Genomic DNA, 27028 nt, shown 5'->3' with positions numbered 1-27028 from the left:
TTGTCAAGCTTAGTCACTTTTTAAGCACAAAATTCTCAATGCATGGATTGCCAGCACACCAGGTTCCAATTCAAGCAAACATTCCAATGCAGTTAGCACGGCAGTCTAAATGGAGTAGTTTGTCAACTTATCAGATATTTTACATTCCTTTAGAATCAGAAATCTAAATAATATGCATAGGTATAATGGAGAGGCACAAGCATCTGAAAACATCTATAAGACTCAACCCATTCATATTTTGATATGCATTGGTGATGCTACAAAGGAATTTGCTTCCCCTCAGATAAACTATTTTGCTTCCATATAAACTATTTGCTTCCACTATCTAGTGAAATAGCAAGCACTGATCAAATTATCCAACAAAAATTAATTACAAGATGAATTGGGTGATTGATATAAAAAGACTGAAGCAAGTCATCAACATTTACGTATAAATTAGTAACAAAATCTTTAGTTTGACATCAAAGCCATCTTCCATCTTTGACAAACCACTTTCACATGAATGCCACTTTGAATTTGCATTGCTGCTGCTGCAAGAAACTATAATAAAGAAGAGGATACATTAGAGCTACAAAGACATACAAATCAGTAAATTAATTTTTTAAAAAATACTGCAAGAACATAATACATGTTCATATATGGATAATAAACTTACCAAATCAATATTGATAAAAAGGGGGAGGTGTAGATGCAAGGAGTGATAGAAACTCTTGTCCAGGTTCAATATTGAGATCAAAAAATGACACCTGCCAAATCATAAAATTAAGCACAAAAATATTACCTGAAAACTCATTCACACATTGTAGAGTCTGTTTTGTTTAAATTATAAAAACATTTTTTTTACCTGAGAAGCTTGAGAGAACTCATTTGGTTGTGAAGTAGTTACCAATTCGCTTGTAGCCAAATTGCTTGAAGAAGATTTTTTACCCTTTCCTTGACGCTTCTCGTATGGTGGTTTAAATCTTCTAGTTCGTCTTTGTCCTTCTCGCTTCTTAAGTCCCTTCATATTTCCTATCAAACGGCCAACTTGTTTGATGCGTTCGTGTTTAGCTTCACTCTCATATTTCACTTCAAAATTATATATTTTCTTACTAAATTCTTCAATCATTGCCTCCATTTCCTCTCGAAGATCATTGTTCTCAGCAACTTGATATGTCAACCGTAAAAGTTTAGATTGAAGCCTTCGAGCCCATTGTTTACTATCTTCTGTGATAGTTGGCTTGCATTCATTCAAAATACTTGAACTTTTAACTCCTCTTGTCCATCTACTTGTGGGGTACCTACCTACTCATCATTATTCTATCATTCTCTCTCTCTAGCCATAGCTACAGCTAAAACAGTCTAAGTTGGGAGCCAGTTGCTTCTGAGCCTTTGGTAGTGTGCATACCTTATTACTCTCTCGTTTGTTTTGAGAATAAAATACAATCAATAGGTGGTAGTAAAAATATTGAACAATTTTAGTAGAAGATATGTTAGTTTAATGCTTTGTAGTGTTTGATTAAAATTTCACTGGTAACATTTAATCCGTGTAACATATTATGATAAATTACGTGTAAGGGTATTATGTATTTTAGTTGTATAAGAGAAATATAACTGTATAATCAAATAAAATTTAAATAACAGTGAATTTAAAGTTACTTAATTTTAATATAATTAAATAAAAATTTAAGATACTTTATTATAAATTAATTAATTAAATGTTGATGTACCATTTGTACTTGACTCATGGGACCCACATAAATTTGTCTTGTCAAACTTTAGTCTCTCTCTAAAATAGTTGTGATTTCACGTATTGGTATCTCTCAAAGTTTGCTTGTCACAAGAATTATGAAATTGTCAAGCCTAGAGAAGTAGATTTGACCTTAAATTTGGCACGTTTTGATGATATATGATTATCCTACCGATAGGATACAGTAATTAGATGAAATATTTATTTTTAAATTTTTTCAAAAAAATAATATTTAAAAATATTCATTTAAGATATATTAAAGTCATTGTGATAGTAAGATATGATAGAAAGAAATATTAAAGTGGAAGAGATGAGGTGAGAGAGAGTTAGGGAAGAGATTAGGTGAGAGAAAAAATGCTGAGTTAGATGAGATAAAAGGTGAGAGAGAAAAAATGTTTGAGTTAGAGATGAGATGACGTTTAGTCAACATTACGACCAAAAAAAGAGAAAAAATGAATGAAGGAATTTATCTCTGTCATGATTACTTACAAAACTATGCCCTATACATTATAGGGGTGAAGAAAGTAAAAAAAAGGGTACATATAGTCCCGCCATTAATTAACCCAACTTAAAGTTATGGTTTGGTAAACAAGAAAGATTCAGAGTGTAAAAATAGGAATTTGTACATGGTACTTAGTTTTCTCCATCTCAATTCAGTTGTGTGGTAAAATGTGTAGAGTATAGTGACAATGTAGAAAGGTCCACACTCGTTATCTTTTAACAATGTGCTGGCAAAAGCTCCTACGTACACACCCTTGGTTAGTCCAATTGACATGATTAGTTTTTGAATAATTGAACATAAATTGACCTATAGCTGCAAGCTTCTTGCACAAGGAGTTGTAGGGAAGAAAAGTCATCGAACCTCTCCATTCACAAATTTGATTTCAGTATGAATGGAAATAAAAATCTATTTGTCTCTTATTGTTGACAGCTTAAAAAATCGTTGGCAAGAAATACGACTTTTTCTTTTAGGATGTTGTGCTCAGATAATTACATATTCACCCTCAGATCTCAATTCAAATGGTTGATGGATTTCACGGGCCTTACCATAAAGAAACTCTAGAGTGCTTTAGAAGAAACCATGAAGCCCAAAGCAGTAAGCCCACTTGCGCATGTTCCCTAGACAAGAATCAGGGAGAGCCCATTTAAAAATTCAGCCCAACAACAGAAACAGAATCGTTTGTCATTTGTTTACCATTACCAAACATTCCCCAACTTTTTCTTCAATATTGTTATCAACAAACAGACTGAAATTTACTAGAAATTTGGCCTAGAAGTGTTGTCATCATCATTATCATCTAGGATGAGCTTTACTCCACTATTCTTAAGGGAGTTGACAATGGCCCAAATCTTGGTGCGGTTCTTAAAACCTTTCTTCTCAACCTCTTTGTTGACATCAACATGGATTCCTCTTCCCTCCCCCTGATGAAGGCCCTCTACCTTGAGTCGCATAGCTAACACTTCTCCAACTACAGTGGCTGCTTTGGCATTACAAGAACGACCGCACTCGAGTGTGTTCTTGATGGAGTGTTCAACTGTGGACGCCGTTGCAACGATCCTCCCATTATTTCTGTCTACAACATTTGCTGTAATGTACTTCAGCGAAATAAACAATCTCAGCACATACCTCTTCAAAAGCGTCATTCTTTGATTATCCTGACATCATTTAACAACACGAAGACAATAAGTACTTTCAGTAACATGAATAACAAACCTTAAGAGGCTCTCACCTTTGTTTAAGATGTTAATTGACATTTAGATTCATAATCGCGAAACTCTAAAATTAGTTTTAACTACTTCTCTCCATATTATGTTATAGTAAAGAATGCGTACATCCTATCTATCACCGACCTTGCCCACCAGGGTTGCCTTGTGCATGAGAGTCGTTTACCCTTTTTACCAACATTTTTATCAAAAGAATCAGATCCAAATTCAACACATCTTAAGTTCTGCAACTGTTGAATCATTTATGAAAACATTCCTACTACAACTTGTGGTGGAGTCATAACCTTCCTCGAATCTTCATGCCTTTTTTTTCGCAATATTAGCGTTCACTTGAATATTCTCTGGAGTTAGTTATCCCAATTCCAAAATGTTTCAATGGAAATAGGATGCGTAAATCTAATAGCAGCAAATTTGTCCTAGAAACTTCATATAATACTAAGCGTATTTGTGAAAAAAAAAAGGGTTTCCCAAGTTGCACAACTTGATTATTTTTCAATGGAAAATGATCATCAATAGCATTCAATACATAATTGCAGAAACAGGGCACAGAGATATAAAAGATCATCACTATCAGTCAATCAATATATCTGAAAAAATCTTTCCAGTGACATAACCAGTAACATCCAGAGCACAGAAGTGATCAGGCCATAAAGTTATAAGACTTGGAACATGCTTTGAATGGAAGGGGCACCTCCCCTTAAGTTTTTTTCTAAACTATCCAAACAAGGGAATTGGGAGGATACTCTTTTTCCCTTCTCTTCCCTTCTCCCCAAATCCTTCAATCCAAACACACTCTTAGGTTTTTTCCCCCCTTTGGATGACATAATGGCTAAGTTGGAAAGAAAGTAACTAGTTATTTGCTGGTAATTGGCACTCAATCTGGCAACATTAGCTCACAGACAGGAAGACATAACCATAACTTCACATAGCCTATCGTGAACATGAAGTTCCCAAGTAAGCTATTACAGGTAACGAAAGACGTGTTCCCCGCCAAAAGGTAGGGGTGCAAAGATCTGAGCTCTGCTATGCGCCAGCTCGTTTACTAGCAGTTAATCTAGCCTGACCTCAACATGTACTATAAATTCAACCAACAAGAGTAGGACGGCAGGAATACAACGTTCAAATTCCAAAATTTTCAATCATCGATATTGAAACCTAATAAATGAATTCAAACCCACACAATAGAATTATATAAAAATCATGAAACAGAAATTTAAAAGAAAAACCGAATTTCACTGCAACAAATGATCAAACAGGTCATATGCAATGGCGTAGATTAATTCCAGTCGATGACTCACTCGGATAATTTCGAAGAACCTCTGACGAATTCCGTCGAAATTAAGTGTATGGGCTCAAGAGGGCTTTTTTCAGAGGAGTTGAGACAGAAACGAAGAGGAGGGAGGATCAAAATAACTCAGGGGAACTTGCGCAGAAGAGCAGGAGATGATGAAGTGATCTGTGAATCGGGGACGGACCGACGGAGTAAGCTGTACTATTGACTTTTGGGCTTTGAGGTTCCGTAATTGGGCTTTTGAAGCCAAACTAATATGCTAGATGGGCTAAACTTTGGGTTGACGGTCCATCAGATTCGCCCCATTGTAGCCTAAACCCAAGTTGCAAGTTGCAAGGAAAAGCAGCCTGCAGTCGAACTCCGATACGCAACTAAAGTGCTCGTCTCGGCACACGTGTCTCCCCTGAACCGTATATATTCCAAAACTCTCCTTGTTTCGTTCGCACCCTCCCTGCCTCCCTCATCATCGTTTTGCCTACTCTACGGCTTTATACTTTCTCAGCACCGAAACGAAAGCCTGGTTCTACCGCACCGTCGGATATCCACATCCCCCGGTGCGTTCCATTTAACACGCTGATGCCTTTTATGGCGGTGTATCTTAATTTTTTTTTGTCTTGCTGATCATAAGTGATTGATTTAGCTTTCGTTTCGCTGTTGTAGGTTAAACATGGTGTCGGACGCAAGCAAGAAGAAGGCAGCTCAGAAGAAGGTTGCGGCTGCCGCCAAGAGAGGTGGGAAGGTCGCCACTTCCTCTAAGGCCAAGGCCTCGGACTCACAGAACGGAGGTGTTGACAAGGTGTCCAACGGACTTGCGGCTTTCCATATATCTGATCGGACATGCACGGGCGTGCTCTGCTCGCATCCACTATCTAGGGATATTAGGGTAATTTGCGATTTAGTTGTTTAATTGAGCATTTCTTTATTCTTTGATGTGGGTTCTTAGTTGTGCGAGTTTATGAAGAAATATGGAGCTCTTGTTCTGGTTTCGTATTCAATGTTTTTCCCACGATTAAATAGATGGTATGTTGTAAATCCACACTCCCATACACACCAACAATATTGTCCGCTTTGGGTTGTCCGGATCCCGTGGATACATCGGGCCCGCACGGCTTTCTTTCTCCTTAGGCCCAAGCAGGTGGGCTAGGCCCAACCCACTCAAGCCTAGGAAAAGGCCTTGATGGTGGTAAGAGGTGGGCTTAGCCTTATAAACAAGGCATGAGTGCCCACATCTTTAGATGTGTGACTTTTTACACTCCCCCGCACTTGTGGGCTGGGTTATGTCAGACCCAACAAGTGGAGTAGAGGTCATGTCCAACAGGAACGAATTGCTCCGATACCATGTTGTAAATCCACACCCCCATACACAATAACAATATTGTCCGCTTTGGGTTGTCCGGATCCCGTGGATACATCGGGCCCGCACGGCTTTGTTTCTCCTTAGGCCCAACCCACTCAAGCCTAGGAAAAGGCCTTGATGGTGGTAAGAGGTGGGCTTAGCCTTATAAACAAGGCATGAGTGCCCACATCTTTAAATGTGGGACTTTTTACATGGTAAGAGGTTTGAATTTACTCCTTCAATTGATCTTAGGTTAACAAAAGAGAGACGTATTTAGACTTGAGAGTTTTATCTTGAATTCCTTTTTAACTTATTTTTAGAGAACTGTTTTCGAACTGATAAACTGAAAGAATATGCTTTTGTTTTCATTTTTTTTAGTAATGTTATTAGAGTGGCTTAACTTTTTAAAAGTTTTCTAACGGGAATAAGGTGAATGTGAACATTGACAGATTCTTTTCTCATTACCCCCTCTCAGTATTAATACTCTTCCATGTGAAGCATTCAAATTTGAGATGATAAGCAAACAGTGTGTCCAAAATTTATTACCATTTTTGGAAGACTACTGTTAAGCATATATTGATTGGATTGTCTGGTATTCCTGTGTTACCATTTTTGACATATGCCTATTAAATACCAGCTCCTGAAAATTGGGGGACATGATCTGTTTGGCGTTTTGGTGGATTTGGACTGTAAAGGGATCTTAATTCTGTGATTTCTTACTATTTGCACAGCACGTGTATTTCTGTTTTTACTTCTTATTAATTTTTAAAATGTTTTCTACCCTTTTTCGGAAACTGTGATTTAATTTCAGCTCATCTTTCATTGCTTGATCTACATAGCCAAGTGTTGAGGCAAGTTGCTGGGTTTTCTGATTGTGTTTTGACAACTTATATGTGTTTTCATTTGATGCCTAAAGCTTTCTTTCTGAAGCTACTTAAAATCCCTGTTTCTAAATTTTTTTAGAAAAAATTATTATTGAAACATCGCTGTTTTGAATTCCTTATTAGGTTTTTTTTTTTTTTGACAAAAAAGGAATGTTGCTGCATGCATCTTAGTTACGATGAACTAACTAACTAGCACCTTGCAGATCGAGTCTTTATCGGTTACTTTTCATGGACATGATCTCATTGTTGATTCAGAACTCGAACTGAATTATGGCAGGTTTGGTTCATAAGTTCCCGGTTTCAGCAAGATCTAATCTTATATTTGAGTTATTGTTTAATTTGCTTAACACTGTTCATCATATGTGAACTTTTCAGACGTTATGGGTTGCTTGGGTTAAATGGATGTGGAAAGTCAACTCTTTTAACGGCAATAGGATGTCGCGAGCTTCCTATACCAGATCACATGGATATTTATCACCTCACCAGAGAGATTGAAGCTTCTGACATGTCTTCACTTGAGGCTGTCATAAACTGTGATGAGGAGAGATTGAAGTTGGAGAAGGAAGCTGAAGTTTTGGCAGCACAGGTTTGCTTGATTAGTTTTCATAATTTTTAACTAATATTAGGTGGGAAATGTACATTACTGTGACCTGCATTGTTTTTTTGTACTTGGCTTCAGGACGATGGTGGAGGAGAGGCCCTGGAGCGTCTGTATGAGCGTTTGGAGGCCATGGATACATCGACTGCTGAGAAACGCGCTGCTGAAATTTTGTTTGGGCTTGGTTTCAACAAAGAGATGCAGGCAAAGAAAACACGTGATTTTTCTGGTGGCTGGAGAATGAGGATTGCATTAGCACGAGCTTTATTTATGAATCCGACAGTTCTGTTGCTTGATGAGCCTACCAATCATCTTGGTAAGTTATGATGTTGCCAATTGTGTTTTGGAGAGATTTGGAAATGCCTGATTGTGTTATTTGTTGTCTATGCTTTGAATGTGTTGAGCATGCCAGAGTTGGTGGTGGGTTTCCTGGCTCATACTTTTATCTGAAGATGTCTTTTCACCTCTCATATCGACTTTGGTATTTGGCATATGAGTTTGTGCAATTTCTTTGTTCTGGAATTCCAAAGTAAGGAGATATGTCTTTTGGGCAAGTCATACATGACTTGATAAGTTGATGTGTAATTGAAATTGCTTATGAATACAGTTAGTTGGAGCTGCTTTATAGGATATTGTTCCTGGAGTTTTGTTTTTTAAGGTTCCTATGCGTTTTCATTTGATTAAAGAATTCTGGATGAGTTTGATGCTAATTGTTTGTTAACTATCATGGCTGGGAACAGATTTGGAAGCTTGTGTCTGGTTGGAGGAGATCCTTAAGAAATTTGACCGCATTTTGGTTGTGGTATCACACTCCCAGGACTTCCTGAATGGTGTCTGCACGAATATCATACATATGCAAAATAAGAAATTGAAGCTCTACACGGGTAACTATGATCAGTATGTTCAGACTCGTAGTGAACTGGAAGAGAATCAGATGAAGCAGTACAAGTGGGAGCAGGAGCAGATTTCTTCCATGAAGGAGTATATTGCTCGTTTTGGGCACGGGTCGGCAAAACTAGCTCGACAGGCACAGAGCAAAGAGAAAACTCTTGCAAAAATGGAGCGGGGTGGTCTCACTGAGAAGGTGGCCAGAGACAAAATTCTGGTCTTCCGTTTTGTTGATGTTGGGAAGCTCCCCCCTCCAGTCCTTCAATTTGTTGAAGTAACTTTTGGTTATACACCTGAGAATCTCATTTACAAGAATATTGATTTTGGGGTGGACTTGGATTCAAGAACAGCACTGGTTGGACCCAATGGTGCCGGGAAGAGTACATTGCTGAAGCTTTTGACAGGGGATTTGGTTCCTCTTGATGGCATGGTTCGGCGTCATAATCATCTGAGAATTGCTCAATACCATCAGCACTTGACTGAGAAACTTGATTTGGAACTGTCCGCCCTTGTGTATATGATGCGGGAATACCCAGGAAATGAGGAAGAGAAGATGAGGGCTGCTATTGGGAAATTTGGACTCACTGGCAAAGCCCAGGTGATGCCAATGAAGAATCTGTCTGATGGACAGAAGAGCCGGGTGATCTTTGCATGGCTAGCATACAGGCAACCTCACTTGCTACTTCTGGACGAACCAACTAATCATTTGGATATCGAGACAATTGATTCACTGGCTGAGGCATTGAATGAATGGGATGGAGGCATGGTTCTTGTTAGTCATGATTTCAGGCTTATCAACCAGGTCGCTAAGGAGATCTGGGTGTGTGAAAATCAAACCATCACCCGGTGGGAGGGTGACATCATGGATTTCAAGCGGCACCTTAAGAGTAAGGCTGGTTTGTTTGATTAAGCCAGATAGGAGGAGTTGAGATTATAATACTTCTCACTTCTCAGTGTGCTGCACCATGGCCTAGAAGCCCACACCACCGCCATGTAGGGAATGGATTACCACATCTGGAGGATTTTTATAACCCGGGGTGGATTACGGTGAATAGCTGAAGGGTAGTGACGAGTGCTGAATGGGAGGCTATGGTAAATGTTTGGAGCTGACAGATCACATTATCATCTGCTCTGTGACTGTCAGTCCTCCATGGTTTTGTTGTTCTGATATACTTTTTAGGTTTGTTCACATAACATATTCTTGGTTGTTGACCAAGGTGATATGAACAAATATTTATTTAGGATCGGATGATGATACCCTCTCTAGACCGCCTGTCAGTTATATTTTGATGATATTTAGAATTGGTTGTTGGCACTAAGCATGTTTATTTTATTGAACTAATAAAGATTTTAATTAAAATGGAGGTCTCTTTTCTTTTATTTCTTTTAGGACTTGGTTTATACTCTATACCATTTTAGGTATAAGAAGATATTTTATGGTTCAAAGCTTTTATTATCAGCCACAAAGTAAGACTCTGTTTGGCAGAGCGGAAAGCTTGATTTTCAATGCTAGCGGAAATGCTGTGAAAAATATGCTGAGCTTAAAGCTGTGAAATATGCTGTGAGGTGTTTGGTGAACTAAAAACTGACGCTAGCGGAAAAACTGTTAAAATAAAGTATTATAATATTAGTTTTTATTTTTATATCAAAAGTTTATATTAAATTTAATATAATAAATATAATTCTTATTTAAATTAATTTTAAGCATATTTTTTATTAATTAAATATTTTAATATGATACAAGTGGGGATAATAATATAAATTATTTTTAATAATAATTTTTCATATATTTTTAATCATTTAATTTAATTTAGTAAATATTAATTAATTATAAATATTAAATTTAATTTTATAATTCTTCGTAAAAAATAATTTTATAATATTAAGTAGAAATATATATTATTAAAATTGTGGGATCCACATTAATTATTATAAAAATTTAAAGTTGAATAAATTGTATTTAATTTTTAAAAAATAAATTACAGCTTTTCTTACAAACAGTGGGTCAATATGGGCCCACTGTTAACTTTTAAAAATTTTATTTAAGTACAAACTGTGGGGCCAGTGTGGGCCCCACGTGAACTTAAAAAAAAAAAAAAAAAAAGAAGGAGTTTCCGCCTTCAGAAGCTCCCATTGGGAGCGGATGAAATGCCAGCGGAAACGCTGTTGCATAGTCAACGTTTCCGCTGGCACCGCTGTGCCGTTTGGCACAGCTGTTCCGCAAAGCGGGACCGTTAGCGGACCCGCTTTGCAAGCCGCTGTGCCAAACAGGCACTAAGTAGTAACTAATTTGGACAGGCAATAGCATCTCAATCACAAAAAAAAATAAAAAATAATTTTACTGGAGATTTTTGGATTGTGTCTTTATGATCTATCACTTCAAAGATTATGAATTGACCGTTGATCACATTAAAACGTGATATTTTTCTTCTCATTTTCATATATATGCCCCAAAAAAATATCTAGAGAGACGAAAAAATATCACATTAAATAAAAGCGATCGTTTCAGTTGCCGTTTGTCTGACTCTGTCATGTGCCAGCGCATGAGAAATTGCCACAGACGTGAATCACCCGCCGCATTTTTAGGGTGCTTTATTTGAGCCATTGCTATCAAAATTAACTGCAAGTGGGTGAATGTGGATCCCTTATCACAAATTTTTTTTTGCTAAAATCATAAAATAAAAAAAACAAACTGAAGTGCTTTGAAGTTCAAATCCAAGCTAATCAACAAATATCGTTACAAATTTAAGTGTAAACACATCAATAAATATTGTTTGTTCTAGGATACCAGTCTTTATGGATTTGTTCTCTTAAGCCTTCTCCATAATACTTGGGCTCGTGAAACTTTCTTTCTTTTTGTTACGAGAAAACCTGCCGAAAACATAGTCCATCAAACTCACCCCAATGATAAATTCAGTGGTCACATGCAATACACACAAAATCACATAGGCCCAAAAAAACATTTTTATTGTGTGAGAAGTGTTTGGTCTTTCCGTATATGTCACTAAGTTGAATTGTTATGTTAATACGATTTGAGATTATAAGTCTTGAGAGCAATATTGCATATTCGTCTATTTTGATCACTTTAGTTGGTGCTGTTGTTGTTGCTGGGGCCAAAATGTGTTCAATACTTCAACATGCATGCGGCCCCGAAAAGTGCTTTACAGGTCATACACTTTGACCTGATGGTCTGACTCTTCAAAAGAAATTAAGGCGAGCCAATGCTTCCTCGAATAACAATTTCAGTTAGATTGAGATCAAGAGGATGCTCAGTTTTTATAAACAAACGGTGTAAACACTGCCATAAGAGGAATAGAAGACATAAACTAGACGTCACATTCATGTAAAAATGAATAATACAAGGCTCAATTTGATTTAATTTGTTTCAACAACTTTGAATGGCATTGTGGGAACCGCAATTGACATCAACCTCATCATCATCATCACAATCTCCGTTTTCTTCCCAATGTTGCTCCCCCAATATCTTCTCCAGCTCGCTTGGCAGGCAAGGTATCGTCAACGCCCCGTCGCGATTGAAACCATACTCTTCCGCTGCTTGCTCCAACAGCCTAAGAAATACTGGATGTGTCAAGAAAGATATTGGAACCACAAATCTCCTAGGTTCATCACCTTCTTCAGCTATCACCGCAAAATGCCCTTCCTTCACATCTTCCGGGACATAATTTGATTTCCTACCCAAAATCAGACTCTTATGTAGCATTTTAGCTACCGCTTTCAGCTTCACAAACCCATTTTTCTTGCCATTTGTTCTAAGCTTGCCCATGATGAGCTAGTTGTATATATATAATGTGGTGAAACCTTGTTTAGTGGAGTATATATGTATGTTTGATTTGTCTTACAAATGTGCACACATATTTATAGGGGAAGCTAGGGTTTAGGGTTAGGCTTATCATAATAGCTAGATAAGATTGAAGGGTAGTGGCAGATGGGCATGCATCATATATGCACATTTGATTTGAGAAGCGATCGAAGGGTGAGGAGTGAGGAGGGACATGGTCAGACTGACTTGGGATTTAATTTGGGAGACCAGTGCATGTGTTTCAGTGACTATTACTCTATGAAACGTCCATTTTGGCTCGTCTTGTCTTCCCCTTCTAATTATTGACATTTACTGGCTTTTCCTCATGCTTTTGGCTTCCAGAGACGTGCAGCTAGGAGAATCGAGTATAGTGAGTGATCTAGTTAGCTCATAACATGCATGCAGATACAGGCATCGGAAGCTATGTATGCATGGTTCATAAATAAATAAAACTACGATCCTCATCATATTGAAGTACTTCTTTGGGAAGGACAAAAAGAAAGAGAGCCACTATAATGTTTTAATTAAAGCCTTAATTTATCACCAAATTAGATATTATTTGATTGAATTCTTATCAAAAACGACACAAATATATACTCATATAAAGCCTAGCTAATCATTTCCATATATAATAGATTGGTTGTATATATATATATATATATATATATATAAAGGCACCATTTCCATTAATTCAGGCTTGAATTGATGAAACAAAGCTGCGTAAATAATCTATGGTGTGCAGAACCTTATCTTTTAATCGGAAATACAATAATTTGATGAGCCCGGCCCCGTCGCTCTGACTCCGAGTTTGTTCCCATGCATTGATGCATGATGAAAAAGGTTGAGACAAGGGCCGCTGCCTATATATGTCTACATATATGTGAGAGAGAGAGAGAGTCACATACACAATAATGCACGTCATTGTTTCCTTCATACGTCCATTTCAGCTATTTGAGTCGATCATTATATGCAAGATAAAACGCATTTAATTGAGAAAAAACTTAGTATAATATGAAAATCGACTCTAAAATAATTAAACACCATCTATGAGCTGATTGGTTAAATTAATTAAGGCTAAAAAGCAAAGCAAGCTACATTTGGGAGTAAACAACAGAACATGGGGATTGGGTGCGGAGGTCAGGAGGTGGAGTACTACAAGGTACATACACTACTGTTCAATGTCGATGTCATGGCAGGAATCTGTTCTCTCCTCAGAAACTGATTTATTTATGTACAGTCCTTGTTTTTACCAGAACACCATACCTATACTATTAAACTCGATCTATGATTTCTATGTAATATTTGGTTTGTTTGCATAGAACTGATAGTAGTTTAGGTCGGCTATTCTTTTTCACTGATCAAGAGCTTTGGTCGGCTATTCTTTTAGAGAGAGCTTGAATTAGGAGTGCAGTGCATGTGAGACTAATCCCTAAACCCTAACTTTCTAGTCTCAACTTACATTAACGAACGATACGTCCCTTTTTGCCTCTTCAAATTATTAATTCATACCCAGTTTCTTTTTTCTTATGGGTGCATGCCTTTTGGCCTGCCTATCTATCTATCTTCCTCCTTTTTGATCTCATTAATTTTCTTTTGTGAAATAAGCATGTATTCAATTGGATCTTGTATTGTCTTTTCAGGACCACTCAGTCACAGTGTTTTTTTTTTTTTTTTTGTTTTGTTGCCATCAGAAAGAAGAGCCTTGTAATAAATTAGGTGCATCTGGATTACAAGGGAACTTGACATTTAGGTGTAGCATATTCCACAAGACCTTTCGCAGAGAAAAAAAAGGTCAGACATGTAAAAAGTCCCACATCTAAAGATGTGGGCACTCATGCCTTGTTTATAAGGTTAAGCCCACCTCTTACCACCATCAAGGCCTTTTCCTAGGCTTGAGTGGGTTGGGCCTAGCCCACCTGTTTGGGCCTAAGGAGAAACAAAGCCGTGCGGGCCCGATGTATCCACAGGATCCGGATAACCCAAAGCGGACAATATTGTTGGTGTGTATGGGGGTGTGGATTTACAACAAGACAATGGTCCTAGGGAACATATTTCACATGAAACTGATCTACTAACCAGTCTCAATGTTTGGCATTAAAGTGATTAGCTGGAGCAGAAAATTACAAAAAGTCGACAATCGCAACGTACGTTTGAAGTGGAATCGAATACGTCTGTCTTTCTTCAGATATTTTTATGGCAAGTTTTTCTTCCGTATCCCATTTCGAGCATAAACATAAATAGAAATGGTTCACGCCCACGAAGATGATAGCGAATGCGCACTGGTTTTTATTTGGTGGCTTTATGATGATAGCGAATATATGCAGTCTCTTTACCTTTAGTTTGGTGGCTTCTGCAGTACGTAATAACAAAAACTAAGGTAAGAGTTGAGGCTTTTAATTTTCTGCAAATTTTGTTTTGTGAACTTTTCGTCGTGTGAAGAAATTTGTACTAACCAAAATCATAATATCATTTCGACTCCTTGGGTAACTAAAAAAAAAATTACTAGAATCTATATATTCTTGATGAAAAATCATTTAATAATTTTAAAAACTCGCAAATGAAGGAAGGACATATATGTCATACAACATTTCCTTGACCAATAAATTGAACCCTGCAACTCTATTACTAGACCACGTGTTTGCACTGTTATATTGTCAATCAAACTAAATAAAACTTAAATCCTAAATTTAGACTAGTAAAGCCTAAACTTAAACCCTAAATATATATATTATAAAATTAAACAACTAAATATAATAACTTAACCTTAAATTATATATTATTTATTTATAGAGGTGTATGATATAGAATTAAAAATCAACACCATAACCAAATACCCATTAAGTGCGATCTTGTTTTCACCCTTCGAAAGCCCAAAATCTACTACTGGGCCTGATTTTCGGGGCCTTTTCTTCTGCTGGCCCTTTTCGCAGTCCAGCCTAAGGCCTAAACATGCCCAAAAGCCTTCTTCGTGTTAACACTTTGCCGAAGCAGCTAAATTGGCGGCAGTTGTGAGGCTGTCAGCCAACCCTAACTTCGCTGTACACATCTTCTTCATCCTTTGGTGCAATTAGCGGAAGAAGAAAATGAGTGCATTCAATGCTTTCAAAGCTAATGTTGCTGTCGCCTGGAGCCCTAACCTTTATATAACCCTTGTGAGGGGGATTCCGGGAACCAGGCGCCTTCATAGACGCACTTTAGAGGCATTACGCCTCCGCAAATGCAACCGTACTGTCATGCGATGGAACACGCCTACTGTTAGGGGAATGCTACAACAGGTTTCCAAATGATCTCCTTATATTTGATTTTATGATATTTTTTTTTTCTGGGTTTTCATATTCATTTATCTAATCTTGAAATAGTGTTTGATTAGCAAGTTCACTCCAAAATTATACAAATTTGTTTTTTTTAAAAAAAAATATTATTTAGGTAAAGAGGTTGGTCGTAGTTGAGACAGAAGAGATGCACAAGGCTCGAAAACAGAAAGAGGAAAATCACCGAGCACTAAGGCCTCCACTGGTTATTAGCCATCTCCCGGGTCCTGCGACGGTCTCTTCTGATTAGATCGTGCTTTCTGAGGCTAGATATTGTATGTGGTTGTCAAAGGATTATGATACTTGTTATACCACAGCAATTTGCATGAATCTTATAAAATTGGTTGGAATTCTAGTTCTTACTTCATAGTATCTCTCTTTTTTGTTTCCATGAGTGTTGCATTGTTGGTTTTTCTTGATTGTAATCAGTTAGATTGCCTCAGGTACCTAATGAATAAATGCATGTTTTTAATGTAGAGGAGAAATCATGTGACTTACATTACATATTCAGACATTAGAAGTGCCCTGATCGCTGAACTCCAAGATAAATCCATGATATAATACTTTCTATCCCCATGAGGGGTGGGGGATTTCATTCCTGTCTGGACCTTTGAAGGAAATGCTTCTGGCGTTGATGTGGAGACTTTTCTTTTACTATCTTGAAAGGTTTTTGTGTTGTATTCATTCTGGCTATTACTATACGTACTTCCATGATTGGTGCCGGATTATCTTTTGAGCAATTTCAATCTGGCTTACCAATCCATTTCCCTTTTAGGTTCATTTTCGGGGGTTTGTTGCCCTTTTCTTTTTCTTTTTCTTTTCTGACAATTTTTCGTTAAATTTTCTGGCATGGAAATCTATTATTTATTTTGGTTTTGCTTCTTAAATTAGCGGGGGTTGTTTCTCTGGCGAATGACGTAAGTGGACATTCATTTTCACTACTTCTAAGCCTCGTTGGGGTTTATTTCTAAACCGTCCAAGTCAAGTGTGACTATACCAAGTTCTAGATCCTTTTGTTACATGCCATTTCTCCATTTTCTTTTGGAAAAAGAAGGTTCCTCTTCACGCATGCATATCTATTTCTATTTCTGCATTCATGTCTGCCATGTACATATGTTTCAAACACAATTATATGAAGTTAAGCACCCAGGTGCCAGTGTGCTTTGTATTTACATATTTTAGTCTCAAAGAAGTTGAGTCTTACTCTAGGTGATCTAGCGTGCTCCGACTAGCTATTCCATGTATTTCCTTGACCATTCTGAAACTTGTATTGCCTTTTGTGACAGTATAAAAACTAGTAACTAGTTATGTGTGGGAGTTATATTAATTTTGCTTTATGCTGGATGAAAGAATGGGATCGTTAAGGTTACATTTTTGAAATTACAAAGCTCTACCCTGATTGGTGTTGAGAGAGAGCTCAGATTTATGATTGTTGGTTAACATCTCTATGGTATGCAAGTGACCATTTTTTTTGTCTGATTTACCTTGTCATAAGCTGTTTATTAAACTTTACATCTTTGATATTGTTCTCCCATTTGGATCTTTTGCTTGAAAATTTTCTGCAGGAACTAGGAATTTTTGTGCGGATTTGATAGCGTGTTGCCTTTTCAAACCTAGTTTTGTGGGGTTTGTTTTGATGTCGATCGGACTACCTAGTGAACATAAGAGAATTGTAATTCTTTTGAATTGAAATCTCTTGGGAGTTTATGGTTGAAATTCTAATAACTTGGACGAAGTAATTAAAGTTCCTGTTGGTGGCAAGTTTGCGTCCTGATTGATCGTTAGCTAGTAATTGCTCTCGTCGTCTCATGAACTATAACCATGGAATTTCCTGCTTCTGAGGGCACATTTGTGATAATTTATCATAAAAAAATTTCTTTTGCTTGGTATGCATTATTTGTGGGCTACTTACTATACGAGTCTATGGATTTATCCGGTACACTCAAATCGTAGTGTAGTTCTGTAAATTGAACAGGCATGGTCAATCCCTCTTGGTGCAGGTACATTAAATGTGTTAATAGTAATGATAAGGATCCGATCCCACCACCCAGTTGGTGAGCTGCTGACATCCAACTCAGAAATTGAAATACCGATCTTTTATCATTTTCTAACTGTTGGGAATTCTCTAGAGAATTATCAATAATTGTTTTCTAGAAATGACTTCACTTACAAGTTAAGAGTCGTTGGTTGGCATGAAAAATCTTGTGTAATGCGTGGACGATATTAGCCTTGCGTAATTTGAACTCAACATTTCTTTCTGCCTTAACAACTCCAGATATTTGACCCATTTCTACAATGAAGGCGGCAAAGCACCAAAAAAATGCTGAGACCACATGTATGCTTAAAAGCATAGCACAAACTTTTTAACAACATTTTAAGATTAAAACTCTTACAAACTTTAAAAGGCAACTCCAAAACCAATGTGTGCGCGTACGGAAACATAATGGTATAAAATGAACAACTCTTCACCCAATTATTTGGCCTCTACTCAAAAAAAATTCTCATCCCAACAATTTCCTTGGTAACCTTTTCTTTTCCCGTAGGAATTTTCCATGGAAACTTGAGTAAACAAACTTTTGTTCAGACAACAACAGGAGCAGGTTCTCTAAACCATTCCAAACATTTGCTCAGACAACAACAGGATCAGGTTCTCTAAACCCTAAACTATTCCCTAACAAAAAGCTTTGGTGCTACACCTCTGAAGAAAGCTACATCCGATCTAAAATATATTACACGGGCTGTTCATATTCCCTAACAAAGGAAGCAGGAAGCACGTTGTTATGGCATTTCTAATCGAAGGATTTCATTATTGCCTATTCTTGCATTTTAACTGTGTAGGTTGAAGAAGCATTTACAAACAAAGAAGGCTATAGAAAACGAGAGGTATGAAAGCATTATCAAGTTGTGCAGTGTAGGCCTCCAACAAACCACTCACGGTCACAGCAAGCAAGAGAGAGAACCAATGCTGCATATAAGTCAAAATCCCAAAAAAAATTAATTAATTATTAAACCACCCTTAACTTGATCAGCAAAAAGAAAGAAAAAGAAAGGCTCCTAGCCTCCTACAATGCATGTCCACAATTGGAAAGATCAGGGAACGCATGAAGTTGAATCATGTAAAAAACATTATTCTTCCAGGTAATTGTATCTATCTGTGTCATCGGGGGAATCCCATTTTAACCTAACAGGCTGATTAAAACTCTTTTAGGATGGATTCCTAAAAGAAAAACAGCAGATTGTGCCACGGTTCCAAATGCATGACAAAATTTAATCTGATAGAGCAAAAAACTGTTGTCCAAACAAATTAGTGGCAGTAGGTAAGTGGGTGTGGGTGGGACTGAGTGTAGATGTGTTTGGGTGTATGGGCATGCATGCGTAAGGAAGGAGCGGGAGAGAGAGAGAGAGACCTGGCTAAGAATATATCCAGTGGATGCTAGAAGTGGAAGCAAAATGGAGCAAGCAGCTAGGACAGAGGTTATGCCAGCCGCAGTGCCTTCAATGGTTTTTTCTAGCGAGTGGAGAAGTTGAACGTTAGTGAATTTCCAATTAAAAAAAAAACGAAAATATAAAAAGTACAAAATCAAAAGGTAACATAAACATTAGAATAATATGGGAATACTTACTTCCAGTTTTGCTCCATCTAAGGACACCATACTTGTAACCGACGACCGATGCCTAAACATAAAAGCAGAACGCAACTATGTTAAACAAAAAAAGAAAGAATAGCAGACTGACAGTCTTAGAGAAGGGCAATTATCAGAACAAGCATAGGTCACTAATCATATCAAAGATATATAGTCATGCATGGCCAACAACCTCCCTCACCATTGTATCTCCAATTCCAAGGCTCAAAATTCCAGCAAAAGGTGCAAGCGGCCGATCATTATACCCAGCAGACATCCAAATGGGAAGTGCACATCCCAACAGCAAAGAAAAATGGCTAAAGAAAGCAAGATGCCAAAAATAGTGAATTACATTTTCTTCAGACACCTTTTATATGCAGGAAGCAGGTAAATAACTAGTCATGCCTGATAATAAGGAGATCAGAATCACGATGGTCTGTGAAAGCGTTCATAAATTCATGTATAAGTTTTCCCAAAGGCCAAATTCTCCATACCTACAAAAGACAAAAGCAGTACTATGCAAAAATGCTCAGGGAAAAAAGTTATTAACAGTTTCAATGTAGATAATATGCTCAATTCCTCGTAAGTCACAAACATTGGCAATCCAAATCTACTGGATCAAAACTTTGAGGACTGAAAACGCAAGAAGATGTCTCATAATCTGGTGTATGTGCAATACATAACATTCTTTCAATGAGGAGACTCGTCAATTATGAACAATTTCTAAAATTAAGTCCTTTCATGGTGAGGCTCAAGTAAATTTATCCATGTTCTCTCATGACAGTTAAAGGTTTGGATTGCAAAATCAAGTAATTTTTTTCTATCAACGGAAGCTTTATGGATTCTCTTTTGCATGTTATACCTTAGGGAACTTTATTTAAATATTTCTTATATCAAAAAATAACTACAATGGCCTGAGTACCACACCTGAAGCTTCTATGGCCAAACTCTCTCTTGTTGCTGCCTCCTCATCTCACCCCAGAACTTCTACAGAGTAGTCAACAGAGAGCAATCTGCAGTACCATAGCTTCTATGCAAGCAAACATGGTCTTTATAAAAGCTTTTCATTTTCAGATAAAATGTCTGCATTCCCTAAAACTGGCTGTTTTCTGAGGGGACATGTTTCCAATTGCTACTTTTTGAATGGTAAAATTGATTGATGAAGGCAGTGGGGGGTGCCACCCAAAGTACAAGTAAACTAACCACAAAAGGGAATCTAAAATATCTTATATACAATTTCGTTTACACTGAAGTTTCAACAAGCCATTAACATTCCAAAAGTTTCAACAATGGGAATTCTTGTCAAATGAAAATTCTATAGCTCAATATTTCTGCAGAGAATCTTCCTTTCACGTGAAATTTTGCTTTGAGGACAACAAAAACAAAAATCTAAATTTGAATAGAATGGACAAGTTTGATCAACATACCCGAATGATTTCTAATCCCAAGAAAACAGCCAATGCTGCACCAAATGCTAGATCAAGAAACTCTGGCTGGAAAACCATTTAGAGTCAGCAGAACATCTAACAAACTGCTGAAAAAAGGACATGGAAACAAAATTTAACCCCGGTGACAATCTATCCTTTGCTATTTCTATATCACCTGAAAGATTAGAGCAGGAAGAAACATTGAAACTGCCATCAGATGGTAATATTTCCGCAGAAGAATCCTCTCAATCTTACTATTCTTGGATATGTTATAGAACCTCAACACAGAGACATATATTACAGATACCCAGTAAAAACACAATGATAGCCTTTTAAACGGTTCCGAAAAGACAAATGATATCACCCTGTTAAGATGCAAGACATAAAATGATATTCAGAAAAATCAGTATCATATCCAGATAATGCTTTAATTCTTAACATTATTAGCACTGTTCCAGTAAGGTCTGAAGATAAAAAAAAAAAAACAAACACTTGCACCCACAAAAGCCAGCCCTGTCAACAATCTATATAGTTTGTACCAAAGTGGCAAGACTTGTATTCTATACATAATTGGTATTTATACCTCTATTCAATATTATAACATGATCCCTCTTTTTTTTCAATCACTGAAATTGCTATACATTTACAACTTCCCCATTGATTGATGCTGAAGACAATTAAAAGCAGTCGATGACAAGGTTCTTGGCTCAAAATAAGATCAGTTTATAGAACAATGGAAACAATTCCACCAAGGACTTAGAAGTTTCGTATCTAAGAGAAGTTAAGAAAAAGGATACCATAGAAAAGGATGCAAGTGAAAGTCTTCAACAAATTGTATCCAAGATGGTGCAATCATAATCAACATAAATCCAAGAGAGCTGAAGAATAGAAGAGATTTTGCAATTTCACCATCCCTTCTTGCTTCAGAGTTTGCCAAGCTTAAATACCAATCCTTTATACGAAGAAGATACTTAAATACAATTGGAAAGAGGAGAAGCGCAAGCAGAAGCCCCTACATGGCAGAAAAAGGAAAAAAAAAAAACTTAACTCTTTGAAGCATCATTCCATATCAGCTCACCAATACGAAAACCATTAATTTCTTCAGATGAGTTCCTTACTCAAATCCAGACCTGATTAATAATAGCAATTTCGGTTCTCTTCACTACGTTCTGTAGAGGAACCATCGACAAAGGCAGGTATCCATAAAACTGCAAACAACATGTTCAGATGTTCCCCCACATGTAATTTCAACTTTGCTATCTTATCCAGAAAGAAGAAAAACTTTTTAGTGAAAGAAAATAACTAGCCTTTGCTGCAGTAGCAGTACAAGTCAACATGTCACCAAAATAGAGAACAAGACCCGTAGTCACCAAAAGTGCTTCCCCTGAAAAGAAAATGAGTGCTGTTATTTACTGAGGAAAGAACACTTAAACTCAATTAAGTTGCACAATTATATAAAAAATATATATACGAACTCAAAAAGAAAAAGTCACATTTGAAGTCATTGCAAATACCGACCCAGCTTGAGACAATCATGATAGGGAACATAAAATAGCTAGAACCTTAACCCAAAGCATTCAGGGACTCATAATCAAACACCAAATTTCTAAAACCCATTGAAATTTATAAATTTAAGGAACACAAGATATCATCCTCTAAAAGAAGAAGAGAAGAAGAGACAAAATAACTCAATTTGCACTGGTACCTAATATAAAGGATTCACAACAACCTCATCTAAATAGTGTGACATTCTGAATGCAACAACACCTTTTGCATAACCAATTACCCACAGATGCAGTGCATTCCTAGCAGGAATTTTTCACACGATATGAACCTATGAAGATAATTTTCATACCAATGGAAACACATGATGGGAAAGTTGTAAGAAAATGACGAACAAGCGCTATTGCTGCCAATCCATGACAGAGCACCCATAGGAACTTAAGTGATGCTGACAAACCTGTAAGAGAACAACTGGTTAGCGCTCTTCATTTTGCAACTATTTGTTGGCTAAAATGCGACGGCTACAAATAAATAGGAAAAAGAAGACCGAAACTATTCTAGAAGGACCATTTATCTAGAAATGCAGAAGATTAGGCCAAAGGGAAGTCATAAGAGACGAAGGGTTCCTGACATACCACCAAGCAACAATAATGCAAGGGACATACAGCACGCTGCAGCACATAAAGCAATCCACCTTGAGCTGAACTTTGCATCCCTATCGTTGCGTGGAAAAGGGGCATGTGTTGTTTCCGGTGACCTCAGTATGAATAAGCAGATAAAGACAAGCACACTAAAGCAGCTAGCAGATGTGGCCCAGTACTGAATTGTCATATAATAGAGTTCTGTGTCCAAAGAAGAACAAATGAGCATATCAGCACACATGCAGGATATTGTAATGTACTGTAGCTCAGTACCAAGATGGTTGAAAATGAGTTGAAACACAATATGCTTTCTCAAAAGATATTCCTCTACCAAACACAGGTGAAAAGGCATGAATTCGCACTTAAAATATATGATTTCTTTTGGTTAAGGTTTTTTTTGTATCCTTGATTGCGGTTCCATCATGTCGACTAGTATCCTTAATATTTCAGTTTAGGGGGAATGAGTCGCCTGCATAAACTCAATACTAATTGAGGCATGCTAGAAGTTGTACCTCCAAGTTCAACCTGATGTAGTGAGAATGCTCTTGACAGCTGGATCAACTTTGACAGCATAACAGTGGGTACTGTGACTGCTCCCAGCAGAATCCCTGATGAAACTCCTGGCCTGAAATTTTAGAGGAGAATAACAGGATTAGGATAAAATTTCTATCTGAAAACTGCAATGCAGTTCTACAGAAAAGGAGGGGGAGAAAGGAAAAAGAAATAGTCAAAGTAGCTTGATGCTGCAACTTAACTTAATTAACGATAATCCTAACCGAAATTTCCAATTACATGCTTATCTGGCGTTTCCTCAACGGCTCAATCGAAAGAAATCAATCAAAACACAAAATCGGTATATTTCGACAAATCCATTCCAGATCAACCCTCAATTTCACTCGACATGCTAAACCTCGGACAACATTAGAAAGGAAAACCCTAACCGAGGATTAACAAAAAAATTTGAACTAAATATGAATTTAAAACATAATGAAAATAGAGAGAAGAAACAATAATTCAGACCTGGTCCTAAATATGGAGGGGGAGTTGGAGCTCTCGACGCGGACCTCGACGTAGAGGGCGAAGGCGGCGAGAAGGGAGAGCATGAGGCCATGGACGAGGAAAGAGAGAGGGAGAGAGTACAATACGCGACCGATGAAGAGGACAACGACGGCCCTCTCGCCGTTCAACACCGACGATGAGAAAGCCATGGCGTCTCAATATTGGCGTCCAAACTCAGGGACGCAAATTCAACGATTCATGGAAGAAGGAAGAACTGTTTCCTTATTGACGCGGGAAAGACTGAGGAAGGTAGAGGAAGTGGGGGTATCCGCTCACAGAATAGGAAATTATTTATTTATTTATTTATTTATTTTTTCTGGAGAGCTTTCGTGTTATGGTCGCTGAACCGTTTGTTATTTGTGGGCCTTCACTTTTTACTTTTTACCGGCCGTGGTCCCTGCTTTTTCCTTTATTCCTAGGCGTGTTTGAATAACCAATAGCTGGGCTGGGCCTCCAAAGATTCAACAGTCCACGGGCTTTTGACTATTTGTGTTCCAGAGTTCAGCCCATTACTTGGGGCCTCATTAGCTCGGCCGACAATTTTGTTCGAGGGTTCAGCCCAACACTTATCCCTATTGGGCCATGCCATGTTAGTCAACCCTCTTAACTTTAACAAGAAAAGACTTGGATTAAAACCACAAAATAAGCCAATAGGTATAAATTATAATTAAGGGCCTGTGCCAAAAATGTAATGCCTGTTATTAATTTTGGCACATCGTACGTTCTTGCCTTATCTCTATTAATATACAATCAAATTGTTGCTCGCGTTGGACCCGACCTTACCAACGACTTGAACAATTATTGTCCAGACTCCAAATTAAGCAACAATCAAACAAACCAGTCTAGAATTTCGGCTGAGGTTGGATTAGCTTCAATTCGTAAGCCAAAACTTTCCAGGGAAGAAACAAACACAAGTACCGCTTAGTACCTATGGGATTGGGAGGAGGACAAGTACATAACATCACCATGCAACTCAACCCTAATATGGTATAACTGATTCATGGATCCTTTAAAGATTTTTGTTGTTTTTTATCCTCCTTTAAAGGTTAATCACTGATATTTTCCTCTTTTAACCCAGACAACTGACCTCAATTAACACTACTAATCACGCAATTATGGGAAGGCCGTCAGTATCCGTGCTTATCCGCAAATGAGGCTCTCTCTTTCATCCTTTGATATTCTAGCCCAAACATGCCTACTTAAAAACCATTAGAAATCATAGACATTCTTTTGTCTTTTAATTCAGAAGAATCATTATTATCAATCGAGTCTTTCTTTCCCTCTCGATTGTGCAACAAAGAAGCTACAACAATGGCAGGCACAACTCGCAAACCTCATGCAATCTTCGTCTCTTACCCACTCCAAGGCCACGTCATCCCATCCGTCCATCTCGCAATCACCCTCGCATCACGCGGCTTCACCATCACCTACATCAACACTCAGTCCATCCACCACAATTCCTCCAAGGCCCAGCCCAATGCTCGGCCCGATATCTTCTCTTCCGCCCGAGAATCGGGCCTCGACATCCGCTACACGACGGTCTCTGATGGGCTTCCAGTTGGGTTCGACCGCTCGCTTAATCACGACCAGTTCATGGCATCGCTGCTGCACGTGTTCTCCGCCCATGCAGAGGAAGCTATAGACAGCATCGTAAGGTCTGGAGAAAAGGTTGATTGCTTGATTGCCGATACTTTCTTCGTTTGGCCATCAAAGCTAGCCAAGAAATTTGGGTTGCTATACCTCTCATTTTGGACAGAACCTGCCTTGGTCTTCACTTTGTATTTTCACCTTGACCTTCTAAGAATAAATTCTCACTTTGGCTGTCAAGGTAGGTTAATTTAATTATTCTTCAATCTATCATGTTGTTGCTTAACAGTTATCATAGGGATCCCGGCTGCAGCTGGTATCCAGTTATCCCACACAAAACTCAGCGGTCAACTGGGATAACTAGATACCAACTGCTGGATGGTTATCATTTTCGGTTGCCTAAACAATATAACTGACTCCATTATTTCTAATTTTGATCAGATTGTCGGGAGGACACCATAGATTACATACCAGGAGTGCGAGCAATCGAGCCCAAGGACATGATGTCATATCTCCAAGAGACGGACACAACAACAGTGTGTCACCAAATAATCTTCAATGCCTTCAACGATGTTAAAAATGCTGATTTTCTTCTGTTCAATACAGTGCAAGAGCTTGAGCCCGAGACCATATCTGTTTTGAACTCCAAAATCCCAACCTATGCAGTTGGTCCAATTTTCCCAGATGGGTTCACCAAGAACACTCTGGTCACGAGCCTCTGGTCCGAGTCTGACTGCGCTCATTGGCTCGACACAAAGCCTCCTGATTCGGTCTTGTACATATCATTTGGTAGTTACGCTCATGTTACCAAAAAAGACCTTATAGAGATTGCTTATGGACTCGCACGTAGTCAAGTGAATTTTGTTTGGGTGCTTCGCGCCGATATAGTGAGTTCTGATGATGCTGATCCACTGCCGTCGGATTTTAAAGAGGAGGTTCGTGACCGCGGGATGATCATACCTTGGTGTCGTCAGATTGCAGTATTATCACACCCGGCCATCGGAGGATTCTTAACACATTGTGGGTGGAATTCCATATTAGAGAGTGTATGGTGTGAAGTACCTTTGTTGTGTTTTCCTCTGTTAACTGATCAGTTCACTAATAGAAAATTAGTGGTGGATGATTGGAAGGTTGGGATTAATTTGAGCCATAAGATATTGATCACTGAGGAGACAGTTTCAGAGAATATCACCCGTTTGATGAGAGGAAAATCAAAGGAGGATTTCAAGGACAAAGTCAAGGGGGTGAAGAAAACATTAGAAAATGCATGGTCTCCGAATGGATCATCACAGAAAAATATGGATAAATTCCTCAAAGATATAATGGCCAAGATTCAGAAAAAACAATAGAACAGTCAACAGAGTATATCATATGCACAACTGCTTCGGGAAAACATTATTTACAGCAAGTAAATGTAACTAAACCTCTTGTTGTCAGGTAGTTCAATCAATGACCCCTAACTCACCAATTGTACATACATCCATAACCTGTAAACAGACTACAAAGTGTATAAACAGGAAACTATTTGTTGATTCTACTTTGTTAAGCACTTGCAAATGGTGAACTTTTAGGGAGAAAATTAGACTAAACTCGTATACCTGAGATT

At 37.9% G+C, this 27028-nt stretch overlaps 7 protein-coding genes across 8 annotated transcripts; 3 read left to right on the top strand and 4 right to left on the bottom strand.

Moving 5' to 3' along the window:
• Positions 1–268: 268 nt before the first annotated feature.
• LOC120002028 lies at positions 269–2586 on the bottom strand. The gene is made up of 4 exons (XM_038850577.1): positions 2483–2586; positions 845–1265; positions 656–746; positions 269–540 (listed from the first exon to the last, which is right to left on the bottom strand). The coding sequence occupies exons 1-3, from the start codon at positions 2584–2586 to the stop codon at positions 660–662; spliced, it is 612 nt and encodes a 203-aa protein (XP_038706505.1). The 3' UTR covers positions 269–540; positions 656–659.
• A 253-nt stretch (positions 2587–2839) lies between these two features.
• LOC120001725 lies at positions 2840–4936 on the bottom strand. Its single transcript, XM_038850156.1, has 2 exons — positions 4753–4936; positions 2840–3385 (listed from the first exon to the last, which is right to left on the bottom strand). Exon 2 carries the CDS (start codon positions 3371–3373, stop codon positions 2987–2989), a length of 387 nt encoding a protein of 128 aa, XP_038706084.1. The 5' UTR covers positions 3374–3385; positions 4753–4936; the 3' UTR covers positions 2840–2986.
• A 209-nt stretch (positions 4937–5145) lies between these two features.
• On the top strand, positions 5146–9831 carry LOC120003125 (ABC transporter F family member 1-like). Its single transcript, XM_038852040.1, has 6 exons — positions 5146–5299; positions 5406–5628; positions 7169–7242; positions 7341–7551; positions 7645–7879; positions 8304–9831. The coding sequence occupies exons 2-6, from the start codon at positions 5413–5415 to the stop codon at positions 9359–9361; spliced, it is 1794 nt and encodes a 597-aa protein (XP_038707968.1). The 5' UTR covers positions 5146–5299; positions 5406–5412; the 3' UTR covers positions 9362–9831.
• A 1918-nt stretch (positions 9832–11749) lies between these two features.
• Positions 11750–12268, bottom strand: LOC120001364 (auxin-responsive protein SAUR50). Its single transcript, XM_038849650.1, has one exon. It carries the CDS (start codon positions 12233–12235, stop codon positions 11837–11839), a length of 399 nt encoding a protein of 132 aa, XP_038705578.1. The 5' UTR covers positions 12236–12268; the 3' UTR covers positions 11750–11836.
• Positions 12269–15247: 2979 nt separating this feature from the next.
• On the top strand, positions 15248–16067 carry LOC120002763 (50S ribosomal protein L30-like). Its single transcript, XM_038851568.1, has 2 exons — positions 15248–15546; positions 15698–16067. The coding sequence occupies exons 1-2, from the start codon at positions 15355–15357 to the stop codon at positions 15830–15832; spliced, it is 327 nt and encodes a 108-aa protein (XP_038707496.1). The 5' UTR covers positions 15248–15354; the 3' UTR covers positions 15833–16067.
• A 1891-nt stretch (positions 16068–17958) lies between these two features.
• On the bottom strand, positions 17959–24129 carry LOC120002420 (dolichol kinase EVAN). Of its 2 annotated transcripts, none has more exons than XM_038851196.1 (14): positions 23797–24129; positions 23289–23401; positions 22771–22977; positions 22488–22592; positions 21940–22016; positions 21763–21840; positions 21430–21644; positions 20808–20997; positions 20633–20698; positions 19611–19699; positions 19399–19522; positions 19206–19257; positions 18990–19090; positions 17959–18547 (listed from the first exon to the last, which is right to left on the bottom strand). In XM_038851196.1, the coding sequence occupies exons 1-14, from the start codon at positions 23982–23984 to the stop codon at positions 18434–18436; spliced, it is 1719 nt and encodes a 572-aa protein (XP_038707124.1). In that variant the 5' UTR covers positions 23985–24129; the 3' UTR covers positions 17959–18433. The 2 variants fall into 2 exon arrangements, with proteins under 2 accessions (XP_038707124.1, XP_038707125.1); XM_038851197.1 differs by having other exon boundaries at positions 19408–19522.
• A 1017-nt stretch (positions 24130–25146) lies between these two features.
• LOC120002382 (UDP-glycosyltransferase 86A2) lies at positions 25147–26963 on the top strand. Its single transcript, XM_038851127.1, has 2 exons — positions 25147–25663; positions 25864–26963. The coding sequence occupies exons 1-2, from the start codon at positions 25147–25149 to the stop codon at positions 26769–26771; spliced, it is 1425 nt and encodes a 474-aa protein (XP_038707055.1). The 3' UTR covers positions 26772–26963.
• Positions 26964–27028: the final 65 nt, after the last annotated feature.

The sequence above is a fragment of the Tripterygium wilfordii genome, chromosome 7 (genome assembly GCF_013401445.1).
Source record: "Tripterygium wilfordii isolate XIE 37 chromosome 7, ASM1340144v1, whole genome shotgun sequence".
Taxonomy (NCBI): domain Eukaryota; kingdom Viridiplantae; phylum Streptophyta; class Magnoliopsida; order Celastrales; family Celastraceae; genus Tripterygium; species Tripterygium wilfordii.
This window is presented reverse-complemented; position numbering and strand designations above follow the sequence as displayed.

Coding starts and splice junctions, on each gene's coding strand:
- LOC120003125 (XM_038852040.1), top strand. CDS start 5,413: ATGGTGTCGGACGCAAGCAAGAAGAAGGCAGCTCAGAAGAAGGTTGCG. Junction 7,552..7,644: donor CTGAAGTTTTGGCAGCACAG/GTTTGCTTGATT, acceptor ACTTGGCTTCAG/GACGATGGTGGAGGAGAGGC. Junction 7,880..8,303: donor TGAGCCTACCAATCATCTTG/GTAAGTTATGAT, acceptor GGCTGGGAACAG/ATTTGGAAGCTTGTGTCTGG.
- LOC120002028 (XM_038850577.1), bottom strand. CDS start 2,586: ATGACTTTTCTTCCCTACAACTCCTTGTGCAAGAAGCTTGCAGCTATA. Junction 1,266..2,482: donor GTCAATTGGACTAACCAAGG/GTGTGTACGTAG, acceptor CCCCACAAGTAG/ATGGACAAGAGGAGTTAAAA. Junction 747..844: donor AGTTCTCTCAAGCTTCTCAG/GTAAAAAAAATG, acceptor ATGATTTGGCAG/GTGTCATTTTTTGATCTCAA.
- LOC120002763 (XM_038851568.1), top strand. CDS start 15,355: ATGAGTGCATTCAATGCTTTCAAAGCTAATGTTGCTGTCGCCTGGAGC. Junction 15,547..15,697: donor TTAGGGGAATGCTACAACAG/GTTTCCAAATGA, acceptor AATATTATTTAG/GTAAAGAGGTTGGTCGTAGT.
- LOC120001364 (XM_038849650.1), bottom strand. CDS start 12,235: ATGGGCAAGCTTAGAACAAATGGCAAGAAAAATGGGTTTGTGAAGCTG.
- LOC120002420 (XM_038851196.1), bottom strand. CDS start 23,984: ATGGCTTTCTCATCGTCGGTGTTGAACGGCGAGAGGGCCGTCGTTGTC. Junction 22,017..22,487: donor CCCATCATGTGTTTCCATTG/GTATGAAAATTA, acceptor TTTTCTTTTCAG/GGGAAGCACTTTTGGTGACT. Junction 21,645..21,762: donor AAATTGCTATTATTAATCAG/GTCTGGATTTGA, acceptor TCTGCCATGTAG/GGGCTTCTGCTTGCGCTTCT.
- LOC120001725 (XM_038850156.1), bottom strand. CDS start 3,373: ATGACGCTTTTGAAGAGGTATGTGCTGAGATTGTTTATTTCGCTGAAG.
- LOC120002382 (XM_038851127.1), top strand. CDS start 25,147: ATGGCAGGCACAACTCGCAAACCTCATGCAATCTTCGTCTCTTACCCA. Junction 25,664..25,863: donor TTCTCACTTTGGCTGTCAAG/GTAGGTTAATTT, acceptor AATTTTGATCAG/ATTGTCGGGAGGACACCATA.